Here is a 26,585-nt window from a genome sequence, read left to right on the forward strand (position 1 = left end):
TTATATTTTTAAATTCCTGCACTTTATTCTCAAATTGGAAAACCAGCAGTTCAACTTGTAATACACAATTGAGTTGGTACTGTTAAGGTTCATTACTTAACAGTAATGGAAGAACTCAAAGCCTTTTAGCTCAGATTCTGGGATTGTTACCAACATTTCAGGGATTACATTCAATAATTCAAACCCATTTTATTGATATGAATCAAAACAAATGTGGGCTTGAGAATGACATTGGTTCTTTCAATTAAAGGTAGCAGCGGTATTGACAGCAAATCCATAAGGGCTACTGCCATGCTAGAAGTATTTTCTTCAGTCTTGTATAGGTGCCAGGGACAGATTTCTAGCAGCTCCAGTCAACAGTATATTAACAGTCTCAACAATTATCATGTTGCTCAATGGGTCATAATTCAGATCTTGTCTTTGTAATCCTTGGCCCTTTTCGAAGCTCCTTCCTCTTATCTTCTTTTTTCCTCCTTTTCTCCTCATCTTTCAAGGCTTTGCGAAAGGCATCATTATCGCTGATAAACTAAAATACAAACGACAGTGGGTCAATTTGTGAATCGGATCTTTTAACATTTCTCATTTTAAGTAGCACCCTCAATGTTGCAGCTTTACAAATCACTGCTTCATTGGTTAACAATGAGAAATAATTTGTTTTTACTTTGTTACATTAACAGAAAATAAAGAAACTATACTGTAAGATTTTAGGGAAAAGCTAAAGTCAGCTTTTGAAGTGATAGTTTGCGAACAAAAACTCTGGTGTTTGAAAAGATTTGTTAGACTTTAGACACCTAATTTGGGTGCCACAGTAGCGTAGTGGTTAGCAAAGCTCGGGGCATTCTGGAGTTCAGAGTTCAATTCTGGTGCTATCTGTAAGGAGTCTCTCTATGTCCTCCCCTTGGAATGCTGGGTTTTCCCCCAGGTGCCCAATTTCCTCCCACAGTCCAAAAACATACCAGGTAGGTTAATTGATCATTGTAAAATTGGCCCATGATTAGGTTAGGGTTAATCAGGGTTGTAGGGTCCTGAGGCAGCATGGCTCAAGGGGCCAGAAGGTCCTATTGCAGTAAATAAAATGAATAATTAGATGTAAAATGCAAGTTTAACAAATAATTCTGTGATTCTGTAAACAGACACAGCATTATGGAACAACCAGATGAGTGACAAAAAAAAACAAAATTGTGTTACTGAAAATGGTATCTCATTTTTCTGGACAGTTCCAGATACTTCACAGGTAACAAAGGTCAACGGCAGATGCAATCTCAATGGCTCTCCACGGGGCTTTAGACCACCTGGACAATACAAACACCTATGTCAGGATGCTGTTCATCGACTATAGCTCAGCATTTAATACCATCATTCCCACAATGCTGATTGAGAAGTTGCAGAACCTGGGCCTCTGTACCTCCCTCTGCAATCGGATCCTTGACTTTCTAACTGGAAGACAATCATCTGTGCGGGTTGGTGATAACATCTTCTTCTCCCTTACGATCCACACTGGTGCACCTCAGGGGTGTGTGCTTAGCCCACTTCTCTACTCTCTAAGTGCACATGACTGCGTGGCTAGGCATGGCTCAAATACCATCTATAAATATGCTAACAATACAACCACTGTTGGTAGAATCTCAGGTGGTGATGAGAGGGCGTACAGGAGTGAGATATGCCAACTAGTGGAGTGGTGCCGCAGCAACAACCTGGCACCCAAGACCAGCAAGACGAAAGAGCTGATCATGGACTTCCAGAAAGGTAAGATGAAGAAACACACACCAATCCTCACAAGGGATCAGAAGTGGAGAGAGTGAGCCATTTCAAGTTCCTGGGAGTCAAGATCTCCAAGGATCTAACCTGGTCCCAACGTATTGATGCAGTTATAAAGAAGTTAAGACAGTGGCTATATATTATGAATTTGAACAGATTTGGTATGTCAACAAATACACTCAAAAACTTCTATAGATGTACTGTGGAGAGCATTCTGACTGTCTGGTATGGGGGTGGGGGGCTACTGCACAGGACTGAAAGAAACAGTCTTCTTTCAGAAGACTGAAAGAAGGGTTGTAAATTTAGTCAGTTCCATCTTAGGTACTAGCCTACAAAATACCCAGGACATCTTCAAGGAGCGGTGTCTCAGAAAGGCAGCATCTAGTATTAACGACCTTCAGCACCCAGGGCATACCCTTTTCTTCCCTTCTGCCATCCAATTCCTAAATGGACATTGAACCTTTGGACACGACCTCATTTTTTTAAATATTTAGTACTTCTGTTTCTGTATACTGTATAAAGTATACTGAATAAGATTTACTTATTTATTTTTCTTCTAGATTATGTTTTGCATTGAACTGCTGCTACTAAGTTAACAAATTTCACGTCACATGCCAGTGAAAATAAACCTGATTCTGACATGAAAGCTCTATAGTTGTCTTTACATCTACTACTACAGCAGGCTTGTTTCTGAGATACACTCAGTAGCCACTTTATTAGGTACACCTGTGCATAAATGCAAATCATGTAGCAGCAACTCAATGCATAAAAGCATGCTGACATGGTCAAGAGGTTCAGTTGTTATTCAGATCAAATATCAGAATGGGAAAGAAATGTGATGTAAATGACTTTTACTGTGTAATGATTGTTAGTACCAGATGACGTGGTTTGAGTGTTTCAGAAACTGCTAAATCCTGGGATTTTCACAGCCAGGTCTCTAGAGTTTCCAGAAAATGGTGTGAAAAACAAGAAACGTCCAGTTTTGTAGGTGAAAACCCCTTGTTAATGAGAGTGTTCAGAGGAGAATGGCCAGACTGGTTCACAGGAAGACAACAGTAACTCAAATAAATATGTACTACAGCAGTAGTGTGCAGAAGATCATCTCTGAACACACATGTCAAACTTTTAATCGGATAGGCTACAGCAACAGACCACCATACTGGGTTCCATTCCTGTACCTAATAAAGTGGCCGCTAAGTGTATAACAGTTATATAAGTAACAAGCCACTCAGCCCAACAGGTTAACAGAAGTGCTTAACCTCCATACCTCATCACCCATACCAATGTATCATTGCTCTGTTTGTACCGTGTATTTATCAGTACAGCTTTGTTAGGGGAACACCCTGATTCATTCGATTGAATTTCTTCAGGGGAGGCGATTTAGTGCACCAATGAGGGCAGTGTGGATAACGCATTCTAAAGACAAACAACTTCAACAAGGTCATAAATGGGGAAAGTAGTCCAAAGGCCCATGGCCACAGGATTCAACACAACAAACTATCTACTGGAGGAGTTCAGGGGGTTGAGCAATAATTATCAATGTTTCGTATTGAAACCCCACATCAGGACTGGCACAAGTGGGTAAATTGGATAGAGAGCCTTTGACCAATGGTGAACCACAAGAAGTGGTGCTAGGACTTTTATTATTTGTCACGGACATTAATGATTTGGATGTGGATGTAGAATGCAGAAAACATGATAAGTAAGTTTGCAGATTGCATAAAAATTGGTGGTGTTGACAGTGACAAATTAATGAGTTGGCAAAATGGGCAGAACAATGACAGGCAAGATCTAATCTTGGAGTGTGAAGTCATATAGTTTAGGAGGACTAATAAGGCTGAAATACACACAAAGCATTGGAGGGATCTGGGGGAGAGTGATGAATACAGTGACACAGTGATTAAGTCCGAGGATCCTTTAAAGTGGCAGCACAAGTAGATACAGAGATTAAGAAAGCATGAGAAACTAGCCTTTATGCCAATGTATAGAATATAACCATATGGTACAACTTTATAAAGCATTAATTAGGTCACAACTGGTACTGCAGGCAGTTATGGTTTGTTTATTTGTTTAGTGATACAGTGCGGAGTAGGTTCTTCTGGCCCTCCGAGACATGCCGCCCCAGCAACCCCACAACCTAGATTAACCCGAACCTAATCAGGGGACAATTTACAACAACCAATTAACCTACCTGGTGTGCCTTTGGACTGTGGTGGGGGGGGGGGGGTGGAACTACAGCACCCTAGGAACACCTACACATTCTACGGGGAGCTTGCACAGAGACCCCTTACAGAACAGTGCCAGAATTGAACTCCGAACACTGGAAGGCCCCAAGCTGTAGTAGCGTCATGCTAATCACTTACGCTTCTGCGGCACCCATATGCGAAGGAAATGATTGCACAGGAAAGAGTCCAGGATGTTTCTTAGCATGAAACATTTCACTTATGAAAAGACCGTAAGACAACAGTGCAGAATCAGGCCTTCGGCCCATTGAGTCTGCTCCACCAATTGATCATAGGTGATTGATTATCCCTCTCAACCCCCATTCTTCTGCCTTATCCCCATAACTTTTGACACCTTTACTAATCAAGAATCTATCAACCTCCACTTAAAATATTCCTAATGAATTGGCCTCCACAGCTATCTTTGTTCACCTCCACAAATTCACAACCTTCTGGTTAAAGATTCTTGCTCATCTCTGTTCTAAAGGCATATCCTTCAATTTTGCAGCTGTGCCTTCTGATCTAAGACTCCACCAAAATAGGAAATATCCTGTTCACACCCACTCTATCTAGGCCTGTCAATATTCAATAGATTTGGACTCAGTGTTTTGGAAGACTTCTACTTTGGAGGTGAGCAAGAAGAGTGAATTGATAAAGGTTGTGGATGTGGGAAACAGAGAGGCAGAGACAGAAAAGGCAATAAGTGATGATCAAGAGGAAAGGGAATGGCAAGTAAATGAGTCAGATATGGAGGTAAACAGTGCATGGGATGGGGGGAGGAGGAAACAGGGAGAGAAATACATTTTCAGTTAGATGGTTAACCAATTATAACAGCCAAAGGGGCTGAAGGAGCTGAGTGTACAGAGTATGCAAGTTCAAGAGGACAGCTCTGTTATCAGTACGTAGCTTGGAAAATCTCTGCCTAATGTCAGTCTTAAAACTGAATGACCTGAGTGACAATATGAAGAGTGATTAATATGTCAAGAAGGCAAAAGGGACACCAGATGCCGAAACCTGGCATCAAAAAATTGGAATGTTTGAAGAACTCATTCTTTCAGAAAGACACTGGATAGGCTGGCTTTGTTTTCCTCAGAACAAAATAGAGGGGAACATGACAGAGATATGCAAAAATCTGAGGGACACTGCTAAAAGTAAATGCCTTCCCAGCACCCAGGACACCTTCAAAAGGCAATACCTCAAAAAGGCTGCATTTATTGTAAAGGACCCATCACCCGGGATATGCCCCCTTCTTACTGCTACCATCAAGAAAGTATAGGAGCCTGAGACACCCAGTCCGGAATAGCTTCTTCCCCTCTGCCATCAGATTTCTAAATGAACAATGAACCCATAAACACTCTTCACATTAATTTTGCACTACTGATATTTTATATGCATTTCTTATTGTAATTTATATGCTTATTAGTATTTATTAAAATGTACCGCTACCACAAAACAAATTTATGATATATGCCAGTGATATTAAATCCAATTCTGATTCTGAGAAACTTTCATACATAGCAGAAATGTAAAAATCAGAGCATAAAAGTAAGGGGTGGAGGTTTGCAGGGAATCAGAACTTCTTTTTCTATCCAGATGTTGGTTGTAATATGGAGGGAGTGGTAGAGGCAGAAAGCTTCCCAACATTTAATAAGGATCTATAGGAACCCTTGAATTCTTATGGCATAGAAGGCTAAGAGCAGTGTTGGAAAAATGGGAGTAGATGTAGTTTATGATCGGCATGGTCACAGTAGGCTTGTGTCTGTTTCTGTGCAATATAACTCAAACACTCTAACTTCCAATGAGTATCATTCGTCCTTCATTGCTTTGGTTCCAGTTTTGAAAATTCCTGGCCTTATCTTGAAATCCATTTGCGGTTTTGCCTCTTCCTCTGCCAATTTCTCCACCCTGACAAACTGCTGGAAATGTCAGTGCTCCTCCAAATTTGGCCTCTTAATCATTTTCAATTTGTGGCAGTGCTTTAAAATTCTACCACTCAAAGCTCTGGAATTCCAACACCAATACTTCATGATGTTACTCAAAGGCTTGATGGCAAACAACCTGTTTCCAGGTTTCTAACGCTCTCTGTCTAAACATCAAAGCAATTCAAACTTGAAGTGACTAGAAATATCCAGAGTGGGTGCCACAGTGGCATAGCAGTTAGTGTTGTTACATACCTCGTGGGTATTTTTGTGACTGTCTTATGAGCATGAAGTAATTGAATATCTTATGACCATGATGTAATTGAGTATCTTGTGATGGTGGGTTGATGTAATTTTCCCGCCAGTGTGAGGTCACATGATGACATGTTCTCAACAGGTATATAATGGGAAACCCGTTGTTACACAGTTGATTCGTTGTTTAATTCGTCAGTTACTCTGTTATGCTGTGTATTTGTCTCATGATGCAGTTTCGTTTTAAAGTGGAGTTTTACTTTCTATTTTAAGGTACAGAATTGGCGTGCCGGCAGTTTCGCCAATTGCTGCCAGTTTTGTTTAATGTACCTTCGATTTAATTTTAAAATCTAAGGTATTGGAGAGTGAAGACTTTACCGAAGTATGGAACCTGAAGGATTGAGTAAAGTTGGTGTCGTTTGGTGGTTTTATGAAGGGTCGATCTTATTGAATATTCGTTCAAGAATAGTGGCCTACATCTGAGATTACCTTTGCCAGAGCAGGAAGGTTTGGTGCAGTGTCTATCCTCCCAAATAAAAAGGTCAGTTCCTTCAAATTATTTTATTTCCTTCGTCATGAATCCTTCGGGCAAGACATATTTCGGCTGGGATCAGCAGTGATGTCACGTCATCGAGGAATTTGTTACTTCAGGAAAGTCTCTAATTTACTGTATAAATCACTTGGACTTTCGAATTTACTCCTTTTAAGACTGTGTTCAAATTTACCACTTTAAGACTGTGCTTGAATTTAACACTTTAAGAAATGTTCCAGAGTTGCCGTAAAGCAGTTAACTTCCGGTTAAGTTAGTCGTTTGAATACTTTTCGCTATTGTTGAGCAGAGTTTAATAAATGTTATATGTTTGTTTGTAAAATCCTGACTCTATTCTATATTCATTGTTACTGATTACGTAACAGCGTGACACTATTACAGCTCGGGGCACTGGAGTTTGGAGTTCAATTCTGGTGTCCTCTGTAAAAAAAAAGTATATTCTTCCTATGTGCCCATGGGTTTCCTCTGTGTTGTATCTCTAAATAAAATAAATAAAAAGCAGAAAAACTGAAAATTAGTACTTACATCATTATTCTCATCTTTAAATGGGTTTTTATAGTCAGGAGATTTTTCACTGATCCCTAGCTCCTGTGCCATCTGTTGAATAGGAAAACAAAGCCAAGGCACATTATAAATGCTGCACTCTCAGTCTCGCACTTTAAAATATTAACATGACAACAAGCAAAGACTGATAGGTCTTAGAAGCATAAATTATTAAAAATACTTTGTCTGAAAGCTAATATTTCTGAAAGAGATCCTTCCATCAGAACCAATGATGATCTATGTCCAAAGGAGTGAAGCTGTGGCCAAAATAAGCGATGTATTAGGTCATTTTAAAATAATCATTCAGAATAAGTCTTCCATGTTCAAAGAGTTCATCATTCTGTAGGTCTTTGAGGAGACCCATTTAGATCATGGAATCTAACTTTGGTCCCCACATTGGATTCTGACAACAACGGCAACAGTGATTCTCAATTTAAGGAAAATCACTTAGACGTATAGTCACAGAGATCTACAGCATGTAAATTTAGGTTAAAGCAGTGAACAATTTAAAAAGACCCATTAAAAAGATGCAAAGTAATTAAGTGGATGGATTTCTAAACAATTCCAGACTGAGAGACAAAGAGGTTGTGGTGGTATCACTATACAGGAATTTTGGGCAGTTCTTTTCCCAGATAATAGGAACCAATATTGTGTCTTATACAACAGTATACATTGAGTTAACATAAACATGATCAATGTGCAATTTCCTGGATAGCTTTTCACCACCAAGGGGTAGGAATCTAACTTTGTACATGTTGTTAATTCTTTTGGATTTCCTTTTCTATGTTTTTAGTTTTTCCCTGGTTGACATAATGTACTTAGCTGTAACAGTTGAGCATCTTGTGTGGAAGGCAGAGCTCATGGAATTGGTACACCAGAAACAGGGAAAAGCTTGTCTAGAATACTATTCATACAGATTCATTCATTACACTGTGCATTGATGTAGTACACGGTTAAAACAATAACTGTGCAAGAAAAAGTATAACAGCTACAGAGAAAGTGCAAAGCAAGTAGATGACTTGGTAGATTGGCAAAATCACAAGATAGATTGTGAGGTAAAGAGATCACCTTATACGACAGATCTGAGGTCAGAATTGAAATGCATGACTTTAACTGTGTACAAATTAATTTGTTGTCCATCTAATGTTAAGTGCTGAATGGCAATCAAGGATGGTTGTTTGAATGGCTGCAGTTGGAAGTGGAAAATCAGAATTTGATCTCAGAATGTTGTGTTACATCCATCAGAATGATGTATCAATTACTGTGAATATGCAAAAGTAATCAAAGTAAGACCAAAAGAAAGCTATATCATACATTTCTTAATGAAGTATTAAAATTACTGCAATTGGTTCTCTGAAATAAAAGCAAATAAGATGATTTTTTAAAAAAAAAATAAGCTGATCCTTTGTATGTCTCACAATGCTTTTAATTCTACCATCAGTGTCTCTATTATATTTGGAGAACAGTGAGGAAAAACATGTTAGAAATACTTATATCTACATTATTGCAATCAGAAATCTTATTTCATTAATTAGTTAATGGATGAATCAGTATCATACGTGGTGAGAAGAATATGTTTTTGATTAATAATTAAGAACTCTTATGGAATATGCATGGTTAAAATCTAATCAAAGAACATAGAACATAAAACAGGACAGCACAGGAACCCAGCCTGAAAGCAAATCAGAAACAACCAAACACTAATCCTTCCCACCTACACGATGTCCATTTCCTTTCATCTTCCTTACATCCACGTGCCGATCCAAACATCTCTTAAAAACCTCGATGAATTTGCCTCTGCCACCACACCAGACAGCACATTCCAGGCATCCAGCACTCTGAGTAAAAAAACAACTTACCTCTCACATTCCTCTTGAACTTACTCCCTCTCACCTTCAAAGCATGCCCTCTGGTATTAAATACTTCAACCCTGGGAAACAGATACTGCCCATCTATTCTATCTATGCCTCTCATAATCTTGTAAACTTCTACCAGATCTCCGCAGCCTCCAACACTTCAGAAAAAACAACCCAAGTTTATCCAGACTCTCACGATAGCACAAGCCCTCTAAACCAGGCAGCATCCTGGTAAACCTCTTCTGCACCCTCTCCAAAGCCTCAACATCCTCCCTATAGTGGGGCGACCAGAACTGTGCACAATATTCAAGTTATGGCCTAAGCAGAGTTTTATAAAGTTGCAACATAACTTCCTGACTTTTGAACACAATGCCTCAACTAATAAAAGCAAACATTTCATAAGCTTGCTTAACCCTTTATCGACCTGTGTGTCCCAAGATCTCTCTGCTCAGCAACACTGTTAAGGACCTTACCCTTAACAGTGTACTGTCTTCTCGCATTTGCCCTGAGGTGCAACACCTCACATTTATCTGGGTTAAACCCCATCAGCTATTTCTCAGCCCATTTCTACAACTGATCTATATTGTGCTGTATTCTTTGTCAGTCTTCTAGACTATCCACAACTCCACCAACCTTGGATTTATCCAAAAATTTACTAATCCACCCATCCAAATTTTCAACCAGGTCATTTATATGGATGAAATTAAAATATTTCAAATTACGACATATTTTGAATTAGTCCCATAGTGATTTGCTGCCTATAGGAGAGAAAAGAAAGTGAAAAATAGGATTTAATGCTTTTATATTTCATTGACTTTTACATTCCAGTTTTAAATCTAAAAGTTTTAAATACTCCACTCTCAGTTATAAAAGGACAATCAAAAGTGTATTTTTAAATCCAGCAATAAAATATAAAAGCTACAAATGACACATTGCCTTTGTCATGTGGGGTAGATGGTTTAGGTAGGGAAGGCACATGTTAACAGAAATGGAGGAAGTTATTAAGCTAGGTTGAAATTCTTTACTTGGAGCAGAGGACACTAACATTTATAGGATTCTAGGTCAGGGAAAGGACATTCTTTTAGATGAGACATACAATCAAGGTTATAGGAAGGAGTTTAGAAAGTTTTCTTCACTTAGATGTTGCTGGGACCTGGAAATTCTCAGACCAATGTTGTAGTAGAACTAGAAATAATAATTTTACTTCAAACATGCTTGAATCAGAATGTGATGTTCATAACCTATGAGGAGCTAAGAGGAAACACGAGGAAATCTGCAGATGCTGGAAATTCAAACAACACACACAAAATGCTGGTGGAACACAGAAGGCCAGGCAGCATCTATAAGGAGAAGCACTGTCGACATTTCGGGCCGAGACCCTTCATCAGGACTAACTGAAAGTCAACAGTACTTCTTCTTACAGATGCTGCCTGGCCTGCTGTGTTCCACCAGCATTTTGTGTGTGTTGTTAGGAGCTAAGAGGATCAGGCCAGATAGTTCCATTTTGTACGGAACAAGTCAATTTATTGTCATTCAACTGTAAACGCGTGTACCACCAAACAAAACAACATTCCTCTGGACCAAGGTGCACATCACAGTACATATAACTCACACGCATAACACAAAGAATCACCACAAATTAACAAAGAATAAGGTGCATATACAAGTTAAAATGTAAACAGTATAATGCTACTGGTGCTTCATACATAGTGAGACCTGGGTGGTGGCAGGGAGTTCAGTAATCTCATGAAGAAGCTTTTCTCATCCTAACCCTATTTCCTAATGCTCCATACCTCCTGCCTAATGGCAAGGTGTCAAAGACACTGATGAATGAATGGGAGGGCCCAAAAATAATGCCAAGAAGGATCCTCATAAATGATAAATCCTGGAAAAGAGACCCTGATGATCCTCACAATCCTTTGTAGGGACTTGCAGTCAAGATGCCTTACAATTCGCATACCAAACAGTGATGCGGCTGGTCAGGACATTTTCAATGGTGCTCCGATAAAATTTAGTTAAAATGGGTTGGGTGTGCCTTACCTACCTCACTTGTCTCAGAAAGTGGAGATGCTGCTGTACTTTCTTGACCAAAGAGATGGAGTTGAGGGACCAGGTGAACATCATCAGATATATTCATTCTCAGAAACAATGTTCCTAACTCCCTCCACAGAGGAGCCGCATATGTGCAGTGAGGAATGGTCAGCCAGCACCTTCTTAATGCCCACAACCATCTCTTTGGTCTTATCGACATTGAGACTCAAGTTGCTGTGCTAACACCGTTCTAACAGCCACTCCACCTCCTCCCTGTATGCCATCTTCATCGTTGATGAGAACAACCACTGTTGTGTCAACAGCAAACTTGATTTGGTTTCAAATGGATCTAGCAGTATAGTCATGTGTCAGCAATGTGAACAGTAGCAGGCTGAGCATGCAGTTGGGAGCACCAGCACTCGGTGTGATGGAGCTAGAGATGTTTCTGCCAACACGGACTGACTGTGGCCTTTCTGTCAAGAAGTCCAAGATCCAGTCACAGAGAGAGCTGTTGAGATCTGTCGAGGACAGTTTACCCACCACCTTCTGAGGGATGATCATATTAAATGCCAAGCTGAAGTCGATAAACAGCATGAGGCACCATTCTCTAGGTAGGATAGGATGGAGTGGAATGCAGAGGCTATGGCATCATCATTGAACCAACTTGAGTGATAAGCAAACTAGAAAGGATTCAATATAGTAAGAAGATGGAATTTAATGCGATCCATAACCAGCCACTCAAAGCACGTCATTATTGTTGAGGTCAGTCCACTGGGCAGTAATTGTTAAGACAGATTACTGACACCCTCTTGGGTACTGGGACGATGGTTGCCAGTTTGAAGACTGAGGGGGGAGTGGACTGTTCCAGAGGGATGCTGAAGATGTCTGTTAAAACCTCAGTTAACTGGACTGCACGGTCCCTCAGCATCCGACCGGTATGTTATCAGGCCCTACAGCTTTAAGTGGGTTGACCCTGGCTAGGGGCTTGCTTACATAAGCCGCAGCCGGACAGAGTGCCTGCTCCTCAGAAGAAGAGGAGCCTTCCTCACCAGCACATTGATCGGGGCATCAAACTGAATGAAAAAGATATTAAGCCCATCAGGAAGAGAACCGGCACTTCGTTATAGCTCAGGGTGGATTTGTAGCCCAATATGGTCTGAGTGCCCTGCCACATTCACCTCATGTCTCTGGTGTTATAGAAATGGTTGTATATTCTCTGTGAATAATCTCATTTTGCCTTCTTGATGGTGTGGGAAAGCACAGCTCTTGCTGACCTGACAGCCGTCTTATCTTCCGATCCGAAGACAACAGCCCAATCTCTCAGTTGTGTCTGAAGCTCTGCTGTCAGCAACAACCCTCACATAGATGTGTTTAAATATGGTGACGTCCTCAATGCACTTGTTTATGTAGCCAGTCACAGACCTCACATATTCACATGATGGTCATAGGTCGGCGCCTCCTGGAAAATGCTCAAGTCCTGTAACACTGAGGTTGCTCATTTTGGTCAGGTCTTTATTGTCCTTTGAACTGTCCATGTTTAATCATGGTCAGTATGCAGAAATTAGCATAACATTTAAGTGGTCAGATAGGTGGTCCTACCCAAGATACATAAATCTACCATCTGGTCAGGCCCATTGTCTCTGCCTGCTCCTGTCCCACTGAACTTGTGTCCTCATATCTCGACTCCATTTTGTCCCCCTTGGTTCAGTCTCTTCCACCTACATCCACCACACTTCACATGTTCTCAATCTTCTCAATGACTTTCAACTCCCTGGCATTGACCACCTCTTTTTCACCATGGATGTCCAATCTTGATACACTTCTATCACCCATTAAAAAGGCCTTAAAGCTCTCTGCTTCTTTCTCGACAAAAGATCCAACCAGTTCCCCTCCACCACCACCCTCCTCCATCCGCAGAGCTGGTCCTCACCCTCAACAATTTCTCCTTTGGCTCCTCCCATTTTATCCAAATTCAAGGGATAGCCACGGGCATCCATATAGACCCCAGCTATGCCTGCCATTTTGTTGCCTACATCAAACAGTCCACGTTCCAAGCCTTCCCTGGTATCGCTTCCAAACCCTTCTTTTGCTACATTGATGACTGCATTGGTGCTGCTTCCTTCACCCATTACTGAGCTTGCCAATTTCATCAATTTTGCCTCCAACTTCCACGTTAAGTTCACTTGGTCCATTTCTGACACCTCCCTCCCCTTTCTAGATCTATATGTCTCCATCTCTAGAGATAAAATTATCAATTCCCATGGCTATCATTGACTATACCTCTTCCCACACTGTTTCCTGTAAAAATGCTATTCCCTTTTCTCCTTCTCTGCCATATCTGTTCCCAGAATGAGGCTTTCCTTCCAGGACATCAGAGATGTCTTCTTCTGCAAAGAATGGAAATTCCATTCCTCCACCATTGATGCTGCCCTCACCCACACCTCCTCCACTTTCTGAACATCCATGCTTACCTCATCTTCCCACCGCCTTAATAGGGATAAAGTTCTTTTTGTCCTTACCTACCACCCTACGAGCCTCCACATATGCATCCAATGCATCATTCTCCGCAACTTCCGCCATATTCAAAGGGATCCTGCTACCAAACATCTTTACCTCTCAACCTCAAACTCTGCTTTCCGCAGGGATTGCTCCCTCTGTGATTCCCTTGTCCTTTTGTCCCTCCCCACTAATTTCCCTCCTGGCACTCATCTCTGTAAGCAGCCAAAGTGATACACCTGCCCATTCACCTTTTCCCTCACTTCCATTCAGGGCCCCAAACAGTCCTTCCAGGTGAGGCAATACTTCACCTGCGAATCTGTTAGGGCTGTCCATCTGGTGCTCCCGATGCACCCTCCTCTACATTAGGGAGACCCATCGCAAATTGAGGTCCGCTTTGTTGAACACCTCCACTCCACAAATTTCCTGGTGACCAACCATTTTAATTCCTATTCCCATTTCCACACTTTAAATTTTACTGCTCATGTGCACAACAGGAGCCTTTCCAGTGGCCAGTTAGCTTACTTTGGGAAGTGAAAGGAAGACAAAAATCCTGAACAACACCCATGCGGTAACAGAGCATGCAAGTTCTACTCAGGGATCACCCAAGGTCAGGACAGAACCTGGGTCTCTGGCACTCTACCAGCTTAAACACTGTGTCTGGTCATAGAGTCAGATAAAGAAAGGTACACTGGGCTTTATGTAGGGCATAAATTGTTAAATAAGCTGTTCGTCTGTTTTGGGAGAGTTGACGCAATGATTGTAGCACATCACAATAACTCAAGTTATCTAAATAAAACTCTTTCTAAAACAGTTAGGTAGATGGGTAACTCTGACATTTGCAAATTCATTTCTGCAATTTTCCACTAGGAGGTACCAGATGTATTTTCCTCTGCTGAATGGATAACTAAGTACCCATTTTATCAGAATAAAATAATTCCTCCTGGATTTGTATTTGAACATAACACTGTAGTATTATATCCATGCAAATAGTTCCATTAATCAACAAAAAAACCAACAAACCCTCTCTTCTTGCTCACCAGATTTAGAAGCTGTGTATGTGGGCCTCCATCAAAAACTCCTGTTTGGTTACAGAAACTGATTCCCCACCGGATTAAGTTATTCCAATTGGAGTTTTGATCAAAGTAATAGTGGACAATCTTGGGAAAACGTAGAGCTACATCCCCAAAGAAAGCTGTGTTTTCAACAATGTGGGAATAAGCTGAAAAATAAAACAGGATTGGTACGCACGGTTAGAAAGCTTTTTCATAATAGTCAATAGGTTTCCTCTGAGACAGACACGTCTGAGGATAAAATATACCAGCTTACAAAGGCAATTACATTAGAATACAAATTCTATATGATGAACTCCATTTTGGACATTAACAAATTTTCTGAAAGTGCTGGCATCCAGAAGACAGAATGGAAATTAAATAACTCTTAATATGAAAAAGATGCAATGGAAACACAAGTACTTTACTTTTAGATGCTGGTGATGGTTTAGTCAAGTGTTGGAGCTATGACTGTTGAACATAATCAGCCAATATCTACATCCAGTAACTTTACCTCACTCTTGTGATGAGGATGCTCCTGGTAAGCTTGAGATTTATTCTTCATCCCCATATTTTCTGGAGAACATTTCATCTGCTGGAGTCAGTCAGATGTCTGATCACTATCCACTAATGTCTCCCATTAGACATCAGTGGATAGTGATCAAACTTGGAGATCCAAATTGGTATTGCCCTCCCCTGCCTCAGGTATTTAGACTAATTTGAAATTCTATGCCTGAAAGGAGAAAAAAGCTTAAATTGTTTATTTTGGGAAAGGAAGTTTGGAGGACGAGAGGGTATGTGCTGGGGTATTGTGACCTGTTAGTGAGCTCCTTCTCCTCTATCTTTGACTCTCCACTTTCTGGACTTTTTAAAATCGATGAACCCTAATCACTAGCCTACCAAGCCCTTTTCTCTGAATGATTTTAAAATTCTCTAATAATGTTTCCACTCGACTAAGATAGTCCCAGCAAGGACAAAGATCACACCTCAGGGAGTGCCACGTTCCCTTGATACTTCACTACATGAGCAACGGCTTAGAACAGAATCTGAAGTCTCTGGCAAGGGACATGAATTTGCAAACTTCTGTCTCAGTGACAAGGACTACCCAAATGGACCATGCAGCTAACTCTTGTAAACAAGGGACAAAATAACTTTATAAAATATAAGTTTTATAAAACATAAGGAAAATATACATATTCAAACTATATCTACCATCTTTGAGTTTCTCATCGTGAGGTAGTGGCCCATCAGCTTGCACATTAGCACCAATCAGTATTGTCTTGGAGTCTTCCAGTACCTGGAATGGATAGAAATCTATCTGTTTAATTGAAGAATCTGGTATTTTCCGACTTATTTTAAAACCTGTTTTGAAGTGAACTTTGTATTAGTGTCCTTTACTGGATTCTAATTTTTAAGGAAGATTTGTTTCATTTGGACTGATAGTTGATAACTTCTAAGATTGATCTATTGAAAAAAATAATTGGGAACCAGTGTGAAAGAGATTTGTGATGATGTATAGCTAAACCAGCTTTGTCTTTCATGACCATCTATAGACATTAATAGTTTTTGGTCAAGCCTTCTTGACTTGGTGCAGCTTCTTGCAACAGATCGAGTGTATATAGTTTCCAATGTTCCATACCTTCCTTTACAATTAAATGCCATCACTCTGGATTCAAAGGGAGCTGGGATTGATCAATTTCGGTGTTACAAGGGGTTAGTGCAAAGAGAAGAAAGAAATCAATGCACCAACCCAAGCAGTTTACTCAATATTTACTGGAAGAGACATGAATAAAAAAAACATAAAGATCAATAAGAACAATGGACCAACTATTGGAGTTTGAAAGGAGTTGAATCACCTCATGCTGTTTTAAAAGATTCCAACAACTTGCATTGTATATCTCATTTAACATAAAAAATGGGACTTATCCAGGTGATTTTCAAACAAAATTTGACATTCCATCATTTCAGGTAGTAGAGCAGAGATGTAGATTTTAAGAAGCATCTTGAATGAGAGACAACTAGAAAGATAGTCATAGAACACTACAGCACAGAAATAGCCATTCAACCCATCTTATCTGTGTCAAACCATTAATCAAACTGCATCTGGATCATAGCCATCCATCCCACTATCATCCATATACCTAACCAATTTTTTCTGAGATGTTGAAATTGACCCCATGTCCACCAGTCATACTGGCAGCTGGTTCCACACTCTCACCTGAGTGAAGAAATTCCTCCTCATGCTCCATTTCACTTTTCACCCTTAACCCATAATCTTAGTTGTAGTCTCACTAAATCTCAGTGGAAAAAGCCTGCTTGCATTTACCCTATATCATAATTTTATATACCTCTTTCAAATCTCCCCTCAATCTTCTACATTCTAGGGAATAAAGTCCTAACCTATTCAACCTTTCCCTATAACTCAGCTCCTCTAATCCCAGAACCATCCTTGTAAATTTTCTCTGCACTCTTTCAAACTTATTTACATCTTTCCTGTAAGTGGATGGCCAAAACTGCACACAATATTCCAGATCACACCTTAACAGCAATTTATACAATTTCAACATAACATCCCAACTCCTGCACGCAATACGTTGATTTATGAAGGTCAATGTGCCAAAAGCTTTCTTTACAACCCCATCTGTCTGTGATGCCACTTTCAAGGAATTATGGATCTGTATTTCCAGATCCCTTTGTTCTCCCTCACTGCTCAGTACCTTACCACTCACCGTGTAAGACCTACCCTAGTTCAAATTCCCAAAGTGCAACCACATACTTTGTCTGCATCAAATTCCATCTGCCATTTTCCAGCTGGTTCAGATCTCGCTGCAATTTCTGATAGTCTTCTTCACTATCCATTACACCCCCCAGTCTTGGTGTCATCCACAAATTTGCTGATCCAGTTTGCCACATTATCATCCAGATCCTTAATATAGATGACAATTAGCAATGGACACAGCACTGATCCCTGTGGCACACTAGTCATAAGCCTCTAGACCAGGGGTAGGCAACCCGCGGCTCTTTCATCTCTGTGCTGCGGCTCCCTGTGGCTTTGGAAAATAAATGATGAGTATTTAATTAAAATGTATTTTATGTTAGTTTGTTAATTTTTGAAATGTAATTCTAAATTTGAAAATTATGGTGATCTTGTACAATCTAAATAAAACATGTTTTTTGTCGCTATTAATATACATCACCACTGCCAATGCCTGACACCTGCCAGTGCGCGATTTCTTTAATTTTTCGATCCAAGGTAGGCTAACTATGGAGAATTCTAAAAAAAGAAAAGTGACTGAAGAAAACAGAACGCTTAATGATACGTGGGCAGATTCATTTGCTTTCACTGCTGACAAGACTGGTTTACCGGTATGCTTAATATGCAATGAGAAACTAGCAAACAACAAAAAGTCAAATGTCGCAAGACATTTCCAGAATAAACACGCAGCCTTTGCTCAAAAATATCCGGATGGAGATGAGAGAAAAAAAGTCATTTCGGAACTGATGCAGAAGGTTGATCTGAGCAAAAATTATTTCAAGAAGTGGATGAAGTCTGGAAAATCAACGACATATGCTAGTTTTGTTGCCGCTCAGGAAATAGTCAGGCACGGGAAGCAGTTTACAGATGGTGAATATATAAAAGAATCTTACATTAAGATTTCAGAACATCTATTCACGGACTTTAAAAACAAGAGTGAAATTGTGCAGAAAATCAAGAATATGGCCCTCTCTGCAAAGACTGTCAAAGACAGAACCATAAAAATGGCAGAAGACATCACAAGACAGCAAATTAAAGATATCAATTCAGCTGTGGCCTACTCGATTGCCTGTGACGAGTCTAAAGACAAAGGTGATATTGAACAAATAGCGCTGTTCTGCCGGTACGTAAACTCTGCCAGGCCACAGGAAGAAATGATTGAGTTGATACCTCTAAAAGGCCAAACACGGGGGGAGGACATCTGTGAGGCTGTCTTGAATTGTTTAAGAGCCAAAGGAATAAAGACCACCCACCTGGTGTCAGTAGCTACTGATGGGGCACCAAGTATGACAGGAGCGCACAAGGGATTTGTTGCTTTACTGCAGAAGTCGCTGGACAGAAAGCTGCTGACTTTTCACTGCACCTTGCACCAAGAGGCACTGTGTGCTCAAACATTTCCTCCAGAATGCACAGAAGTAATGGATGTTGTCATTCAGATTGTCAATAAAATAATGGCAAAAAGTTTAAATCACCGTCAATTCCGTTTGTTACTGGACGAGCTGGAAAACGCATATTCTGATCTTCTGCTGCACAACAAAGTCCGGTGGCTGTCAAGAGGGGAGGTGCTGAAACGCTTTGTTGCGTGTCTGGAAGAAGTGAAAACTTTCCTGGGCAGCAAAGGGCTCACCTTTCCTGAGCTGGAACAGCCAGAGTGGCTGGAAAAGCTAGACTTCATGGTAGACATGACAGCGCACCTGAACACAGCTCTTCAGGGGAAACACAGCCCTGCACATGTTGGAGGATGTTTTGGCATTCGAGCGCAAGTTGACAGTGCTTGCCAGAGATTTACAGAAAGGCACATTGTCTCACTTCCCCAATTTGAGAGAGTTCAAACAAGCTCACGACATGATAAATTCGGAGTATTTACATTCTGCAATCATCGCAATGCAAACATCATTTGGGAAACGCTTCTGTGAGTTCAGAGAGGTAAAAAAACACATTATCCTTCCCGGTCACTCCCCTAAGCATCGATCCATCCCTACTGAATACGACTGCATTGGCAGGTGTGAGTCAACCTGATCTTGAGATGGAACTGGCCGACATAGCCGACAAAGACATATGGGTGTCCAAGTCTAGACACTTGACAGCAGACCTTGAAGATGTTGCCCGTCAGAAGGCCGTTCTTGCTCAGAATCACAAATGGAGTGATATTGAAAACCTCCTCAAACCGGACAAACTTGTGTTTGAAACATGGAATGCTATCCCCGACAATTATGTAAACATTAAAAAGTATGCGCTTGGAGTCCTGTCGATCTTTGGATCCATATATGTATGTGAGCAGGTGTTCTCCAACATGAACTTTATTAAAAACAAACATCGCACACGCCTCACAGATGACAGCTTGCGATCCTGTGTAAAGATGAAGGTGACATCATACAGCCCTGATGTGCAGACGCTGTGCGCTGAGGTCCAGGAGCAGAAATCCCATTAACCAAGTGTGATAAATATTTTAATTGCCTATTATTTTACGTATATTCATATTTTTTCATTGTTCAGTGAAATAGTCCTTTTATTTTTCAGGTTGACAGCTGACGTTATTTTTGGTTTGCTGCTGGCAGACAATTTAAGTTCGGCGTTTTTCATAAATACAAGAAGGACTCAAATAGACATTGAGTATTTTACTTAAAAGTAACCTTCAACCCAACGTCTTTTTTTCGGAGTTCAAAATGTTTTTGTTGCATGCAGAAATGTAATTTCGTTTTCTCTGCAGGAGTTCATCGATTTCATAAATGCAACACATTATAGTTGGTTTATACATAGCATAAGGGCAAAAAAAAACATTGTATGCAGTGTTATTTCATTTCAAATGTCAAACGGGTTTTGTGGCTCCCAGTGTTTTCTCTTCTGTGGGAAACGGGTCCAAATGGCTCTTTCAGTGGTAAAGGTTGCCGACCCCTGCTCTAGTCAGCGGCAACCATCTACAAGTACTCTCTGACTTCTTCCGCAAAGCCAATGTCTAATCCAATTTGCTACCTCATCTCGAATATCAAGCATTAGAGAACATGCACCACCTTGCCTGGTAGTTTCCTAGAAAAACTATAATATTGGTTGGACATGAGCAATCTGAGAAGCAAGTTTCAAAGTTTAATGGCTTGGCATTGAATCAGTGTTGGGGAGTTTAATAAAAATAGGGTGATGCCAGAACTGGAGAAATGAGAAATCTAAGGTAAGATGGAGTTCCAGAGCCATGACGAGAGTTTTACAAGTGACCCATTAGCTGATGAAGAACTGTAGGTCAGATGGAGGTGGTGATGAATTGGCTGGTGTAGATTAGAAAACTGACAGCAAAATTTTAAGGCTCAAAATCCATGGCTTAACATGGAAAAACTCATTAGATTCATTGTCCTCAGTACGATAAAACCAGAATTTCAGGAGTGTTTGGGTTGGGGAAAGGTGGTGTCATGAAAGTAGAAGTAGGTAATTTGATGATGGGAAAGTGTGGTCAAGTAGAACAGAAAGAAACAAATTGTCTTGTTTGACCTGAGTGGCTGGAGAGACAGAGTTTTGGCTAGGGCAGAACGTCTGTTTGTGGAGTCCAAAGATCGATACAATTTGTGCAATTCATCATAGCATTTTGCTCACCTTGAATAGTCCTTTCAACATGATATCAATAATCTTGTACTGTTGATTTATGTCATTTAATTCAATCATGTTCTTCAATGCATGCATCTGGTCTTTGCGTTTAGTTTCAAACAGCTTCCTATCTAAAAATCATTGTTGTTCAGGAAAAGTTTTAGAACAGAATATAGAGATTTTTCTTCATTCACAGTGCATGAACATTGTTGGATACATCAACATTTAGCATCTATCCTCTTAAGTGAGAAAGCAATTAAGAGTCAAGCTGTTGTCACAAAATGGGCAAGGACAGCAAATTCCCTGCCCTCTAGCAGACTGGGTTTTCTGACAATCCAAACAGTTTACAATTGCTATCGCTGAGACGAGCTTTCCCTTACAATTTCAAATTTACATTAATTAATTGAAAATAAATTCCCCAATTGCAATAATGAGATTCAAACTCATGCATCTGTATCAATCATCCAGCATTCTGCACAAAACTTAACCATTATGCTACAATACCCCAGGCTTATTCTTCGCTACCAGCGACAGTGGCGGAGGCAGGTACGAGGCAGGTCTTTTAAGAGACTCCTGGATAGGTACATGGAGCTTAAAAAATAGAGGGCTATGAGTAACTCTAGGTAATTTCTAAGGTAAGGACATGTTCAGCACAGCATTGTGGGCCGAAAGGCCTGCCTTCTGCTGTAGATTTTCTATGTTTCTATTTCTTTATTCACAGCCCCACATGCAATCATAAATATTTTTCTGTTTTACCAAGATGGGGACACAAGAGACTGCAGTCGCTGGAAGCTGGAGCTGGAGGAATTCAGCAAGTCAGGCAACATCTATTGCAGGAAATCCTCCAAGAGCATCCTCTAGCACCTCAGTCATTTTTTATGCAAAGCTAAATAGTACCCACAGGCTGCTCACTATCTGAGGTCTGACCCTTAGATTGGGGTCAAACAGTTCACAACTTCAGCGTCACATCCAGTTTGGATTTTCACATGCCAGGGAGAGGGATGGCATCAGTGTTGAGCAAACGGAACCTGTTATTTTTTAAATGACACAGGCATCTAGTACAACCAGGGGTTATAGTTGCACTCAGAGGACAGAATAATGGCTCACTATATAGATGGTCACTGTGTACTAATCTACTGCAACTTTGCTTCCCCAGGAGGCAATCTTTTGTCATGTTTGTCCGGACAGTCCAGTTAGAGAACATTACAGAGCTAGCAAAACCCATCAATGCCACAAAAGGATACAGATTTCTAGACTTGAATCCAAGTTTTGCTTTTGACCAATAGAAGGCTTGAATGCAGTCAAACACATGCAGATCACAATCATGCCAATCTGTAGAATATCCATTATCTAAGAGATAGCTTTAAAAAAAAACAAACGTTATACATTAAAAGAAACAGATTTCTATGAAGCCAAGTTCAAGTACATCCCAGAAGTAATCAGTTCCATCTCATGCTGTTGTCTTCAATGCAAGGAAAGATTTTGGATGAAATCTTTGCAGAGAGGACAAGAAAGGAAGTTTGATAGGTGAATGTTAAGTACTTTATGTGGAATGTACAGTGAATTTAACATTACATCAAAAATGGAACTCTTTCTTATCCATAGCACAGAACTCTCAAAGTAAGAATAGGTGTGACCCTGGACGACTGTTTCCCATCTTACCCAAAATTTCTAATGGTGTACCTTCACTTTGCAGGAGTGAGAGTGGGAAGGATTTAAGAGCAATTCTCATTGATTAGCAAATTTGCTAATGGGGCAGGAAATGTCAAAAAGGGAAGCTCAAGTGGAGCAGCCATTGTGTACAGAGTTCAGTGTAAGAGCACGACCTTAAGGTTTTGGTTCAAGTGGCTTCGATGAGAAGAGGTGGTGTAAGTGTGTGGAGGCTAAAGTGAGATTCTGGTAAGGCCTTTTTCCTTCTTATTTCTTGGGTAGATCTGAGGGAATGATAGCTAAGGCAGTGGCAAGTTGCTTTTACAGGATGCATGAAGTCAGGCAGTCCTCCATTATCCCTGATGACTACACCTGTAAGAAGTACATCTGACTGCAGCTCCTTGCAGACTAGGGAATTATAGCTGGATGAACTCCGGATCATTTGAGAGGCTGATAAAAAGGAGTTATAACGAGGCATCATACCCAAGTTACAGAGGGCAGGCAACTATGTGACCATCAAAAGAGGGAAAGGGAATAGGCAGTCAGTGCAGGGTACCCTTATGACTGTTTCCCTCAATAACGAGTAGACAGTTTTGGATACTGTTGGGAGCGGATAACCTACTAGGGGAAAGTCTCTGGCACTGAGTCTGGCTCTGTGACTCAAAAGCTGGAGGAGACTAAGAGCAGTAATATAGATTAATTGATTAGAACAGACAGGAGATTATGAGAAGAATGAGACTCCTAGATGATACGTTGCTTCCCAGGTCTCAACATCTCAAATCAAGTCCATGGCATTATTAAGGAGGAAGAATGAGCAGCCAGAAATTGTGGTACACATTGTTACCAAGACATAACTAGGAAAAGGGATGAAGCCCTGAAGAATGAATAAAGGGACTTGGGAACGAATCTAAAAAGCAGGACCTCAAGGGCAATAATATTTGGACTGTTGCGTGTGGCTTATGTCAGTGAGAGTAAGACTAGGATGATATGACAGAGAAACACTTGGCTGCAGGACGCAAGGTTTCAGATTTGCAAATCACTGGGATCTCTTCTGGGGAGGTATAAAGTTAAAGTCTGTCCCGAGCCTTATAGGCTCATCAGGCCGGTGCTGATGCCAGTTTCCATGGTGTGAAGCGACTGAGAATATGAGACTCCCCACCCCCCCACATAGGACACCAGTCTATCACAAGGTTAACCCCCCCAGCATTTTGCTGGTACCCATTTTCAGCTGGGTGGACTGGAGCAGTGTGTGGTTAAGTGCCTTGCTCAAGGACACAACATGTTGCCTCGGCTGGGGTTCAAACTCACGACATTCAGATCGCTAGTCCAACACCTTAACTACTCGGCCACATGCCACACTCTGAGGAGGTATGACCTGTTATAAAAAGGGACAGGTTACACTTGAACTCAAGAGGGACCAGTGTCCTTACTGGTAGGTTAACTAGAGCTGTTGGTGAAGGTTTAAACTAGCTTGGCAGGAGAATGAGAACCAAAGTGATGGGTCAGATAGTTTTCTAGGAAGATGCAACATGAGAGAAAAGATAGGCAGTGGGCAGGGCATAAATGCAATCAGTTGAATAGGCTGAAATGTCTTTCGTTTGAAAGGTATTAACAAGGGTGATGAACTTGGAGCATGGATCAGTACATGGAATTATAATGTTGTGGTCATTATGAAGACTTGGCTGGCACAAGGGCAGGATTGGCTGGTTGATGTTCCAGAATTTCAGATGTTTCAAAAGGGATAGGGAGTCACAAAAAAAGGGTTAGAGAGTGGCATTTCTAATCAGGGCTAGTATCACCGGTGTAGAAAGGGAAGACCGTGGATGGATTGTCTACCGAGTCAGAAACAGGAAGGGAGCAATCACTCTATTAGGAGGTTGCTCTCGGACTCTCAATAGCAACAGGGACAGAGGAGAATGAGGCAACTTGATAGTGGTGTACAAGATTATGGGGGACATAGAGAGAGTGAAAAGCCAGCACTTTTTCCCAGGGTGGCATTGGCCAATACTGGAGAATATCCTTTTAGTTGAGTGGAGAAAAATATAGGGTAGATATCAGAGGTAAATATTTTACACAAAAGAGTGAAGGGTGCTTGGAATGTACTGGTGAGGGTGGTGGTAAAGGCTGACGCAGTATGGGCAATTAAAAAAATTCTTAAGTATGCACTAGGATGAAAGAAGAATAGTGAAAGATTGATTGTGGTGTAGGTTTATATAGTTGGCACAGACTGTCCTATGGATTTCTATTATAGTAAATGTTAGCTTCCTCCCAACACACACATCAGATAAATGTTATTTCGGGATAGCTTTAAATTTTTCACCATTCAGCGTGGAACATTACAGTCTCTCTCTTTCAAAAGTGAGAATTCAGGCAATGATTCTTCATGTACCACACTGTTTCTGGGACCTCTGCCCAGCACTCCAGAGTGGTACTGTTGACTTCACAGTGTGTGCTGATTGTGTCAACTTGCGCAATGAGATTCGCCAGTACTGATTAAAGAACAAATCAACAACTGAAACGCTGTTTCTCTGATGTTCATCATTTTCTGTTTTACCTTCATCAATAGTCTCTTCTCTCATCCTGATTTTGATGGACATCTGTTGAAGAGAGTCATTGAGATTGGAGTCTGCTTTCCACTGTGGTCGGGGATACGTATTGCAATTTCCAGTCCAACCACAAGTGGCAGCACCCTTTTCAATATGTATCACTCTGCTTCATGGTAATGAAGTCCAATATTTTCACCTGCTTCAACAACCACCCCCCCCCCACCGTTTCAGCAGAACAGCAGTGTTAAGTTAATAAATTACACAGACATTACAACACAAAAGTAACATTGTACTGATAATGGGAATCTGAAATAACAATAAAAGCTTTTTGAAATACTTATCAGATCCTACAACACAGATAAGAGCAACTGAGTTAAAGTTTCATTCAATGAGACTAAACACTCACTCTCTTTAACTGCAAACCAGAAAGGGTACATGCAAAAACACCTTTGCACGCTAGTATTAGGATCACGTGTCCATCTGTAGAGTCCGCTCTCTCCTCTTACTTACCAATTAAAATTCACTTAGCCACTTCAAATACCCAATTACTTCCTGTGACTGATGGCGAAAGTAGTTTTGTTAGAAAGGTTAATTGGCTTGCAACTACTCTTGGTTTATTGGCTGAGGTTGCCAATCAGTGCAGTGTTTCCCACGATGGGAGAGACTAGGGCCAGGCTCCCAGTCAGACCTGTTTTGATATTATAGTCGATTTGATTTTCACTAGTAACTCCACACGGATAGGCTCTCTGATCTTTTTCTTAACCTCTGCACCAAAAGCAGATGCATTTACTGACATTACATGCTACTGCCTCCCTCTCCTAGCGGGTTAATAGAGGACTGGCTCCAGGACCCGGCAGCACCAGAGGAAGAGCCCGGGGCCTCGGGCAACCAGTGACAGGGAGCTGCCAGCGCAGGTAGGGACCGTTCGGCCTATCGCGTCCCTGACAGCCGGGTCCCGACCACGGCACCCATCACAGAAAGAGGCGGCAACGATGAGAACGAGCGGGCCTACCGAACGGGAAACGCGTGTTGGATGAACCATTCCAGTCGTCGCGGGAATAGATTCGACCCGCTCAGCTCCGCTCCGGGCGCCCAACCGGATCTGCGCATGCGCCTGCCCCCCCCCCCCCCCAACCCACGCATGGGCAGTGACCGCGTTGCCGGCATACAGGGACGGTGGTGCAGTGCCGTTCGCGCTCGCTTTCTTCCGACGAGCCCACGCAGCTTTCTCACTAACTTGTATTCTTTCTGAACCCCAGTTATCAGCCTACCCAAGATACAGAATGCGGCATCACAGAATGACATTTTTAATGCACCGGGCTATTAGCAGCCGTTTTAACCATCCCCAACTTTCATCCAGAATACCGACCGTCTAACAGGGG

At 41.1% G+C, this 26,585-nt stretch overlaps 1 protein-coding gene across 3 annotated transcripts; it reads right to left on the reverse strand.

The window, feature by feature from the left end:
* LOC132383045 (coiled-coil domain-containing protein 134-like) lies at nt 1–26,345 on the reverse strand. 3 transcript variants are annotated; one of them, XM_059953757.1, is made up of 7 exons: nt 26,216–26,345; nt 22,252–22,368; nt 21,017–21,138; nt 15,892–15,976; nt 14,668–14,849; nt 7,227–7,298; nt 1–526 (listed from the first exon to the last, which is right to left on the reverse strand). In XM_059953757.1, exons 2-7 carry the CDS (start codon nt 22,352–22,354, stop codon nt 401–403), a joined length of 690 nt encoding a protein of 229 aa, XP_059809740.1. In that variant the 5' UTR covers nt 22,355–22,368; nt 26,216–26,345; the 3' UTR covers nt 1–400. The 3 variants fall into 3 exon arrangements, with proteins under 3 accessions (XP_059809740.1, XP_059809741.1, XP_059809742.1); XM_059953758.1 differs by having other exon boundaries at nt 26,243–26,332; XM_059953759.1 differs by lacking the exon at nt 26,216–26,345 and adding an exon at nt 25,714–26,191.
* Nucleotides 26,346–26,585: the final 240 nt, after the last annotated feature.

The sequence above is a fragment of the Hypanus sabinus genome, chromosome 29, assembly GCF_030144855.1.
Source record: "Hypanus sabinus isolate sHypSab1 chromosome 29, sHypSab1.hap1, whole genome shotgun sequence".
Taxonomy (NCBI): Eukaryota; Metazoa; Chordata; class Chondrichthyes; order Myliobatiformes; family Dasyatidae; genus Hypanus; species Hypanus sabinus.